The 11,460-nt window shown below is 38.2% G+C and overlaps 1 protein-coding gene and 1 pseudogene across 1 annotated transcript; both read right to left on the bottom strand.

Moving 5' to 3' along the window:
- Positions 1-1,977: 1,977 nt before the first annotated feature.
- On the bottom strand, positions 1,978-2,161 carry LOC129246532 (U2 spliceosomal RNA; annotated as a pseudogene).
- A 7,072-nt stretch (positions 2,162-9,233) lies between these two features.
- On the bottom strand, positions 9,234-10,066 carry LOC129244800 (V-type proton ATPase subunit F 1). The gene is made up of 4 exons (XM_054882648.1): positions 9,933-10,066; positions 9,786-9,867; positions 9,509-9,714; positions 9,234-9,443 (listed from the first exon to the last, which is right to left on the bottom strand). Exons 1-4 carry the CDS (start codon positions 9,981-9,983, stop codon positions 9,414-9,416), a joined length of 369 nt encoding a protein of 122 aa, XP_054738623.1. The 5' UTR covers positions 9,984-10,066; the 3' UTR covers positions 9,234-9,413.
- Between the last annotated feature and the right edge of the window lie 1,394 nt (positions 10,067-11,460).

Here is an 11,460-nt window from a genome sequence, read left to right as displayed (position 1 = left end):
TGCACAATATTTGATTTTTTCCATTGTAGAAAGTACTATGTCACTTCGATACTAGAATATAGGCTGGTAGCAACGCTCTCTCTTATCAAACTGCAAAACTTATTGAACAACCAAGTATGTTCAGACAAAATTTCCGTCCGTCCGTCTGATGTTACAAGCTATAGCTATAACTCCCATTGTCTGTGAGTTTGTTTGATTCCAAAAATGAACACCGAATTAAGCTCAAATTAATTTTACTAAATTGTGCCCGGGTATACTGAATATAGACCTCCCCAGGGCCGTAGAGAGCATACCCGGGCCCCGGGGGAAAATCCGGGCCCCGGGGGAAAATTGCAAATGCGGGCCCTTTCCAATGATGTCTAATTCATATAAATACGTATAATCTCGAGTCCGGGCCCCTCTGAAAACTCCGGGCCCGGGGGGAAAAGTACCCGATCCCCCCCCCCCCCCCTCTCGTCGGGCCTGGACCTCCCTACATGTTTTGAATTAGTACTCGTTTTTAAGTGTCGGCCCGCAAGCCCAGTACACAATCAGCTGCTAAAGAATGCTGTTATAACAACACAAGCGCACATTTGCAGCTGTACCTACTGAGAAACAGGTCAGCCTAAAGCTTAAGCTCGCTTTCTAGAGGTTGAGTTAATTGCTACCCCGAAACTATAGGGTTATTCAATAGGTGCGCTTCAACTTTTTTCCGATAGAGAGGGCGAACGACGAAATATTTTTTATTTTTCGCTTGTCATTTGTAAATTTCATTAGTATACATTTCATCATGGAACGCTACACACTTGAGCAACGATTGCAAATCGTGCAAATTTTTTATGAAAATAATCGTTCTGTTGCTGCTACTTTAAGAGCATTACGGTCCATTTAACAAGCCGTCCCGTTTTGGGGTTATGTGAAGTCATGGGTCTACAATAACAAGCCGGCGACGATTTGTGAGCTCAGAGCCAATATTGAACGCGAAATTGCTGGAATTTCGGCCGATTTATGCAAAAGAGTGGTTGAAAATTGGGTTCAACGATTGGACTTCGTAAAACGTGCACGCGGTGCTCATGCAAAAGAAATCGAATTTCATACTTAAATGTATATGTTCAAACTCGACAATAAAAAAAAAAAATACCAGTCTAACGGTTAGACTTGATAGAAGTGAAACCTTCCGTAAAACAAACTGAGAGAGAATAAGACGAAAGCAGCATTAGGAGCGGGATAATTATAGGTTCATTATAATATTGCTATAAAGTTCATATTTTATTTTCTTCATTTTATCATTATTCATCCTCAATGTTTTCAATTTCAACAAATGATACGAGTGGCTTATGATAGATAAAATATGATACAAATGCTTTGGTTTCGATGTTGTCAAAAAAAATACCCAAACGGACCGAAGAAACAGACTTACAAATTTCTTCCATTTTCGTCTACTTGTATTCATATAAAAATTTATGTCTCTTCCCACCAAAGCTAAATGTATTAGTATATTTTTTCTTGTATTTATTCAAGGCTGAAATCCAAAAAACTGTTTTCAATAAATAATCAGAAATGCCCTACAATGCAAATTTCAAAAAAAAAAAAATTTTATTTCTTGTGATTCGAACCAAGAATTTTGGATCGGAAGCTCACATTGCTAGCCGCTCGGCAATCGCGCCATACTGTCGGTGTTGGCCTAAAAGTTATTTAGTTCGTCGCTACGTTTATACGTAATACGTTTCACTTTTTCCCAAATCACTCCCAACGATTCTAAAGAAGTTTTCACTTCAAAAATTAATGTACGAAATATTCATACCGATTCACTTAAACTGACTTTCAGTATCTAAACCAAAAATAGAAAAGCCAAAAAACTGTTTTCAATAAATAATCAGAAATGTCCTACAATGCAAATTTCAAAAAAAAAATTCCATTTTCGTCTACATGTATTCATATAAAAATTTATGGCTCTTCCCACCAAAGCTAAATGTATTAGTATATTTTTTCTTGTATTTATTCAAAGCCGAAATCCCGGCGGTACTGCAATACCGGGTCAACCCGTGGCAGAGAAGGAGCAAGCCCCTAAAACACTCCGCCCATTTCCAAAAATCAGTTTAACATTTGTTGTCCTCCGATGGAGGATCTATCAGATGTTAAGCTGATAACCACACTACCTAGTCAATACATTTTAAATAATAAACCTAATAAAACTTTTGAGAATTACACGCTCACAAAAATTATTTATATCAACATATAATATAACGCTTCGTAACTAAATAACTTTTAGGCCAGCGACGACAGCATGGCGCGGTAGCCGAGCGACTAGCAATGTGAGCTTCCGATCCAAAATCCTTGGTTCAAATCACAAGAAAAAATAAAAGTTATTTTTATTTATTTCGTCGCTACTTTTATATCAACATATAATAACGCTTCGTAGCCAAGTTGGTCGCTTTTTTCGTTTCACTTTTCCTCAAATCACTCCCAACGATTCTAAAGAAGTTTTCACTTCAAAAAATTAGTTAAAAAAGTCAAACCGTTTGTGTTTTATTCAAAAAAGTTCAAAAGTTGAAGCGCTCTTACTGAAAACCCCTATATTTGACCAAAGTCGGAAGTTGTAAAACACTGATTGAATCGCATACTCAAGAATTATTTCCGACTATTATCAAGTGAATGAACTTCAGCGCGCCCCAGTCATATATAGTTTCATTATTTTTGTTGGGCTTCTAAATTTTCTGTTAATCCAGTTAAAATTATCAGTTTTGTAATAAAAAGAGTTTTAAAATTGGAACAGTAAAAATGCCCTTTTCATAAGACGACTCCGGCCCACATAGACTTCAATTTGTTACAAAACCTTTCAAAATATATACAGCATTGTTGTTAATTTTATTACTATTATTTTATGACGATCATAGTGGAAATTGTGGCAAGACCGCTATTGTTTGGCACTATTTTTACAAAGCGCATTCATACATTTATATTATATAATATATGTAATACTATGTACTTGTACATACATACATACATGCACACACATAACACTTATATACTCATACATTTATATTCGAAGTATATTTGCATACATATTAGTTGGTGTTTGAGACTTAACGTTGGCACATTACCTCATTACAAGTATCGGCCCACCCCATTCTCCTCACCATTTTTAACGCCATACTAACCTGCTTTAAGATGCTTCTTCATTCGCTTCACTTGGATCATGGATCAACGCCGAGCTACAACGTATTACTATCGTACATATGGGTATATATGTACATGCACATGTTTGCCATATACATATGAAGTTTTGAATATTATTAAAAAAAAAAATTCAGAAACACTTTTTTTATTTTGGTCAACGACCTTCGTTTGAGAATTAGTTGTTTCCATAGTTGCCTTCTTAATTCATGCATACAAACGTGTCTATACATATGTAAAACTGTAACTATAGTTAATTATGCCCATTATTGGCCTTATGTATTCACACTCTTTGTTGTACTACAGATCTTTGCAAAGCAAATCTTTAGAAAGCAATTCGAAACTGATTTAGTTTATATTACCGTGAATGCTACGGATTGGAAGAGGCGAGTTAACCTTGACCATAATAATAAATCGGATGGGGTCAAAACAGTGCGGCGTTAAATCACGTTAATTCATGGAAAAAAAGGCACATTTTTATGATTTTTTTTGATGACACAGTTAAAATTTATTCGTCAAATCTTTTACTACATAAAACTATAGCATTTGAAGTATATTTTGTGAAATTTTCATCCAAAAATATTTAAAAATACGGCAATGGCAGAAATTATTCGGACGCATCTCAAAAAAAAGTAGTTTTGCGGTGCCCCTCATAACTCGGTGTTAAATCATCTGAAATCAAAAAACCAAAGTTATTTCGTTAGATAATCGTTTTCTCCGGGTAACGCCGAGAGGGTTTTTTGAAATTAAAAATTTTTCGATTTTTGGGAACACGTTAAAGTCAAAAACACGATTTTCGCGTAAAAAATCGGTGAATTAGTTACCGTCAAAACAAAAGTATCAACAAATTCGAAAAAAACTCTTGTAAAACATCTACAGAAAAAGTGTTCAAAATTTCAAAAGGATCGGTGCAGTAGTTTCAAAGTTATGAGGGGCACCGACTTTGAAAACGTAAGTTGTGGGAAAAACGCTTTAAAGTACAAATGGCGCGCGGTTGAGCCAGGTAGGTAGCAACACTTACATGGCTGTATCTTTGTAAGTTTTGCTCCGATTCGTCTAAAATTTTCACAGAATATTCTTGAAAGGTTCTTCATTTAAAAAATCAAATAAAAAAAAAATGCAAAAATAAAAATTTAAAAACTTCTAGTAGCGGTCGCCTCTCGGCAGGCAATGGCAAACCTCCGAGTGTATTTCTGCCATGAAAAAGCTCTTCATAAAAAAATATCTGCCGTTCGGAGTCAGCTTGAAACTGTAGGTCCCTCCATTTGTGGAACAACATCAAGAGGCACACTACAAATAGGAGGAGAAGCTCGGCCAAACACCCAGAAATGGTGTACGTGCCTTATATATGTGTCGACGTCGGCATAAAACTCAGAAAGTTCCAAGGATGAGAAATTACAAGATTGGGCCATCCGAAGAAAAATTGGGAGAGTAACTTCGGCGGCACGTCATAGCGGATTCGGTATCAGAATTATTCCCGCGCATTCCACATGTATTCTTTTGCCAACCTCTGTTGTAAAAAACCCGCTTTCAAATCCCCTGTTATGTCAGCAATTCAGCTGATTACTTCAAAATCGCTTAGAACCGGTTAACGGTCTTATGTTGCCCACACTCTCTGAAGTATCACCGCCGTGATGCAGCTCGTTGTTCCATCGTGTTTGATATTCGCCATTGCAAAGGTGCAAAAATCTTTCGCAGAATTTTTCTCTCGAACACTCCAAGGGAGTGATGATTATAGAAAAAATGTTAAAATGTGGCCGTCCCTTGGCAGACAATGGCAAATGTCCAAGAGTATTTCCGCCGTGTTCCCTATTTGAACAGTATATGCCACTTGTAACAAAATCAAGAAATATACGTAAAAGACCTTGGTTCAACAATTTTATAAAGGGACTTAAGCATACCAAGGTATATCTAAACTGGAATCACTTGAAATGTGCAGCAACCTGTAATGTATTCAAGGGTCACAGAAGAGAAGCCACCATTAAACTTGAAAAGCTGAAATTCTTCGAACATCAGATTAGCACACGAATAGGTTCTAAAAAATATGCAATTACATTCGAGAAATAGGGATTGGCAACAAAAGTAATTATTTTCCAAAAATAAAAATATAAATGAGCTGAACGAGGAATTTGTGCAATTATCCGGCTGTAGCAGTAATAAAGGGTGTTTTTTTTAGAGGTTAGGTTTTCAAGATGAAATAAAACGTATATAATTTAATGTTATGGCCAAGAATTTAGCTTTATTATAAAGATAAGGGTTTGCCATTATGTTTTAAAAATGATTTCGGGCAAGTGGCCGCCGCCGCTGGCTCGAATAAATTCCAGCCGAGAGGCCCAATTTTCGACCACTTTTTGCAGCAATTGGGGCCGTATGTCAGCAATAACGCGCCGAATATTCTCTTCCAAGACGTCAATCGTCTCGGGCTTATCTGCGTAGACAAGCGACTTCACATAGCCCCACAAGAAATAGTCCAGCGGTGTTACATCGCACGATCTTGGAGGTCACGCCACAGGTCCACGGCGCGAGATAATGCGCTCACCAAAAATTTCCTTCAATAAATCGATTGTTGCGTTGGCTGTATGGCATGTAGCGCCGTCTTGTTGGAAGCAAAGGTCGTCCACATCAACATCGTCCAATTCAGGCACGAAAAAGTCATTAATCATGGCTCTATAGCGCTCTCCATTGACTGTAACATTATGGCCGGCTTCATTTTTAAAGAAATATGGACCAATGATTCCCTCTGCCCATAGAGCACACCAAACAGTGACTTTTTGAGGATGTAACGGCGTCTCATCAATGGCTTGTGGATTATGTTCACTCCAAATGCGACAATTTTGCTTACTGACATACCCATTCAACCAAAAGTGAGCTTCATCGCTGAACAAAATTTTCTTGTGATGCGTCGCGCGAACCGAACCATTATTTTCGTAATAAATTTGCACGATTTGCAAACGTTGTTCAGGTGTAAGTCTATTCATTATGAAATGGCAAACCAAACTGAGCATAAATCAAGTGACAGCTGTCAAAAAGACCATCTACGAAAAAAGTAGTGCCAACTTGAAAACCTAACCTCTAAAAAAAACACCCTTTATATGTCGTAAAATGTACTCGTATACTGAATGTATGAATGGAACAATACCCGATACCCGATGGAAAAAGTATACAATATTGATGATTGTGTAGTTGTCGGGTCCGTCCTTGGTGTGAAATATAATGCGATTGGTCCAGATGGCATTGATTCCAAATTTTTTAAGTGTTTGTTGCCTAACATTTTACTTTAAGTAACTTATGTATGTATGTATGTCTTAAGAAGCATTTTCAGCTCGTCTGTTTTTCCTCACTGTTGGAAGTCGGCTGAAATCATTCCGATTAGAAAATCTAATAGGGACTTTAGGCTCATCGCAATACTGCCTTTTTTGTCCAAGGAACTTGAGCGCATAGTGCGCCAAATTAAATTATTTTCTGAGTCGAGATCTGCTCGTCAATCAGTACTAATCTGGTTTTAAATCCGACTGAAGCTGTATGACGGGGCTAATTTGGGTATCGGATGGTAGTCGTTTCTTTCTCGTGCTAACCGGCGCCAATTGGACACACCAAGTGAAGCCAAGTCCTTCTCCACCTGATCTTCCCAAAGCAGAGGAGGCCTTCTTCTTCCTCTGATAGCACCAGATGGTACCGCATCGAATACTTTCAGAACCGGAGCGTTTGTATCCATTCAGACTACATGACCTAGCCAATAAAGCTACTGAATCTGTATTCGCTACACTATGTCTATGCCGTCGTAAAATTCATACAATTCATTGTTCCATCTCCTACGTTACTTGCCGTCGCTAACGTGCAAAGCTCCAATAGTCTTCCGCATAATCTTTCTCTCAGACTCTGCGAGGGACATCTCATCGGATGTTGTCATCGTCCAATCTTCTGCGCCATACGTTAGGGCGGACATGATGAGAGCCTTATAAAGTGTTCGTCGAGAGAGGACTTTACTACTCAATTGCGTACTTAGTCCAAAGTAGCACTTGTTGGCAAGAGAGATTCTTCGTTGGATTTCAAGGCTGGCATTGCTATCGGTCTCTGACAACCTCGAAATCATAACTGCCAACAGTGAAATGGGTGCCGATACGCGAAAGCACTGACTGTTTTTTTTTATGACAGGAGGTCGTTTTGTCCTTCTTCAGCACCAGACCTATTCGCTTTACTTCTTCATCTAGTTTGGAGAAGGCAGAACTACCAGCGCGGTTTTTTTTCAATAGAAGTATATCGTGGAATAACCACATTGGATTCGGCAATGTCTGTGGTATGCTCCGTCCATTATGGGCTATTCGGCACTTTACCCCAATGAAAATTCGATTACTTTTAACTAAAACATTTATGTTACCAACGTTTTATATGGATGTGAACGGTATGCCAATTGTGATAGTCTGTGGCGTAGTAAAATTAATGGCCTCTACACATATGAATTTTTGCTTTAAAAATATTTTCTGTAAAATTTGATGATTTATTAAAAGTAAAATCCCCAATGCTAGTTTCCAAGGTCATTAACTCTAGTGAGCCCAAATACCTTGTCGAACGAATTCCATTCGCTAGATCGTCCTGATCTCTTAATCTCCTTAGTATGAAATAGAGTTGCCTTGCATCCGAGCGTCAGTTCTTCGTTTTAGCTATTCTTCTTTGAAACGCTCTACCACAAAAGTTCAAAACGATTCAATTCATGCATTATTTTGTTATTCTCTTCCTACTTTTACTTTTCACAGCCTACTCTTTCCCTTTGTCAAATTTTTTCCCCTAAAACACCTGCGTATATTTTTAATGCTATTTTTAAGCTTTTAGAATTAAGCTGAAACACTTAAAAGAACCTAAGCTTTTACAAAATGATATTAAGAAATAAATAAATAAAAGCACCTCATAAACAACCATCTGCCATTCAGAGTCGGCTTGAAACTATAGGACCCAACATTTGTGGAAAACATCAAAACGCACACCACAAATAGGAGGAGGAGCTCGGCCAAACACCCAAAAAGGGTGTAGGCGCCAATTATATATATATATAATATATACGTATATGTATAAACGATCTTATGTTAGGGATGGCATAGGTCCCCATGTTACGCTATTTACTAGCAACTGAGCGAGCAATAGCGGTTACTGGTGGGGACGTCCTCGTTCACCGTTCATCAAACCAACTCATCTAACACACCTCTCCCTCTGGACCCAACCTGTCGAAATAGAATGTTTCCTTGGCCTAACGTTAGATGAGCTAGTCGAAGATGACCGGTGGTCTACACAACACTGAAAGGGTTAAGTATATTGCTACAACAACAACAACAAAAGTAGCACGAGCTAAAGTATGTAATGCACTTGATATACATATGTCAGGTTCCGAGATATACAGGTCTGACGCACTGAACAGACCGTGTGCCGTACCAAGAGCCACTGGTTGGGTTCATACGGTGATTGGAGCGTGAAAGAAGTTGAAAGGATATTAGAGGTAAAGGTGTCGGCAATTTGCCAAGGTTACACGCGTGGAGGCTCGGGGTGCCTGTTTGCGGTATCACCATGGAGCCACTTACTGTGTGTACTACTCTCTGTATAGCTTAAAGCCTGAACAGTTATTAAGGTGATTCCATCTGTCGCTTCACTACATGGAACCAAAGTAGAGTTCAGATAAAACTTTCGCTGGTACACGCAGTAAATACCTTCCCCGCTATCTCAATGTCAGCCCTGATTGTTGTAGCAACATATGCGAGGACTGCTGCTGAAGTGACAGCACTTGGCCAGATATAAATCCGGGTCGTTCCGGTTACGTAAAATCAACTGTCAGCTCTGATTAAAAGTGTAGGAGCAACCGCTTACACATATTGCATTACCATTAATTCATTATTTTTCTGCACTGAATATGATACTTAAGAATAAAATACCGTTATAATGTAATTTTAAAAATCTAAATCCTTCCATTATTTGTTATTCATAGAAAACTTGCCCAGCCCGTTGCAACCTTAAGATATTGTCAAAGTTTTCCTGGCTCAAGCAATTGCTGTTACTGTTTCCAATAATACTGTAATAGCGTTCATCCAAAATTAGATCAATAGGTAACCCCACAGTGGGAAAAGGCCATTTCCGGTCACAAATTTTATTGCATTTAATTATATTCACAAGAACTTATAACAACATTAATAAAAACAAAAAGTTTTGGAATACTGGGTTTAGAATGAAAAGTTTGCCTTTACAATTATCTTTTGAATAATTATCTTTATTATTTAGTTTAAATCTTCAGGATTGAACATGCCCTGTAAAACAAACACAAAATGTACATATTATTGGCAGTACTAAACAGATTTTCTTTTAAACTTACTCTGGCACGTCTCAGAATCGAATCTTTACTAGCGTCGTATGGATGATCCTTTGATGGAATTTCCAGTACAGCTGGTACTGGCGAAGTGTGTGCATCAATCACGTGACGGATAAGTTCAGCGATATTCTGATTGATCAAAATAATATCTATATCATCGCGCTTTACAAAACGCCTAAAGCAATCCTCGACCTCACTTACTGGCGTATCTGTTTAAATGTTCAATTAGTTAATGTCAAATAATGTAAAACGATGATGTGGTGCAAATTGTTCAACTAACTTTTGTCGACGACCATAAAATTGGCGTGACGGTTCTTGTTGATTTCACCAACTCCGCCCAGAAGAAAACCAACACAGGTGTCCTAGAAATAAATATAAATAATATCGTAAATTACATTAATTGTTTAAAACTCGTTATTTTGCTCACTTCATCACCAATAACCGATATTAATTTTCCTCTTGCTGAATGTAAAGCCATTTTCCACTTTAAGATCAATAACTATGTTAATAAAGGCAGAGCTCGAAAATAGTCAGCTGACATATGTCAAATGACAAATCTTCTTCAACAGAAGAGCTCTGCTGAGGTACCAAATTAATCGCCGATCTATTTGCTAAAAAATATACGTCAACAGTGCTGCCAGATTTTTTTTTCAGAAAAAAAAAGGCGAAACGGGCAAAGATTAAATGCAAGATATAATGCCAATATATAAACCAAGAAAAAATTTACAAATACTTTATTCGTTACTGAAAAATGATTTGTGGAAAGTGTTTAGAGACAGTGCAACTATTTAAAAGTGGGGAGCCTAAGAACCAAGGGAAGTCATACCGCTTCTGATGTCTTGAAGATACTTAAGTCCTTTCTTCTCCTATTACCAACACACCTGCTGAGCCCAGCATCTCCCCATTACTTAGCACCACAAGCTCTCAGATAAAACGTAGCGAATATGTGAGAAGACGGTCCTAGTAACGCAGAACCTACTGACAACTTTCCAAATGGTCAATCGCATACTTCCACCACTACATTTTAATGTCTGTATCTCAATGCTGCACGGTGTACGTAATACTTAAAGTGGTGCCTTCCGAAAACCACTAACTTATTTGTCGCGATTTTGACAAACGGTTGCCGCCATCGCTTGAAATAAACGAAACAAAAGGAATGAAAGTTGCTTGTTTGTGAATATTCAGTAAATGTGTAGGTAATATTGGGATTTTAGTATTTGTGATTTTTAAGTTAATGAAGAGCTGCGAGTTAAATTTTGAAGGCACTAATTATAAAAATATTTCCGAACGCAGTTTTTTGTCGATGACGCCGTGGCAAGAAAGTGTGTATACGTGTATGTAATTTTTGGTTTTTGGCGGTTTCTATTGCTTTCACTTCCTCTTACAAACAAGTACTTTCTCTTCGTTTTGTTTGCATATTCGTAGCGTTAAAGTCACAGCCATTTCGGAAAGCGTCATCGCGAATTTTATCAGTCTTTTCAATGCTGTCAGCTTGCCAATAAGAGAGTTTCCCTCATCTTATGTGCGATTCACCCATTACAATGAACTTTCTCACTTCTTTACTGCTTGACAATGGTTCTCAAGTTGAGGTTCTAGTTAAAGAACGCATCATACCTCCCCAGTAGACATTTTCTAGAGTTTGAACCGTCTCTTCGACGTGTCAGGACCTAATGTTAGATGACTTCGGTGACAAGACATATTAAAACATCAATCCAGACAATGTGCTACAGCAACAACATTAACATCTTCATGCAGCCCTAAAGGCAGCGTCTTCTTCTTCCTCTTAATTGGCGCGATAACCGCTTACGCGATTTTGGCCGAGTTTAACAAAGCGCACCAGTCGTTTCTTTCCCGTGCTAGCCCGCGCCAATTGAACACACCAAGTGAAGCCAAGTCCTTCTCCACCTGATCTTTCCAACGCAGAGGAGGTCTTCTTCTTCCTCTGCTACCACCAG

The sequence above is a fragment of the Anastrepha obliqua genome, chromosome 4 (assembly GCF_027943255.1).
Source record: "Anastrepha obliqua isolate idAnaObli1 chromosome 4, idAnaObli1_1.0, whole genome shotgun sequence".
NCBI classification, from domain to species: domain Eukaryota; kingdom Metazoa; phylum Arthropoda; class Insecta; order Diptera; family Tephritidae; genus Anastrepha; species Anastrepha obliqua.
Note: the sequence above shows the minus strand (reverse complement) of the source record. Positions and strands in the feature narration are given on the sequence as shown.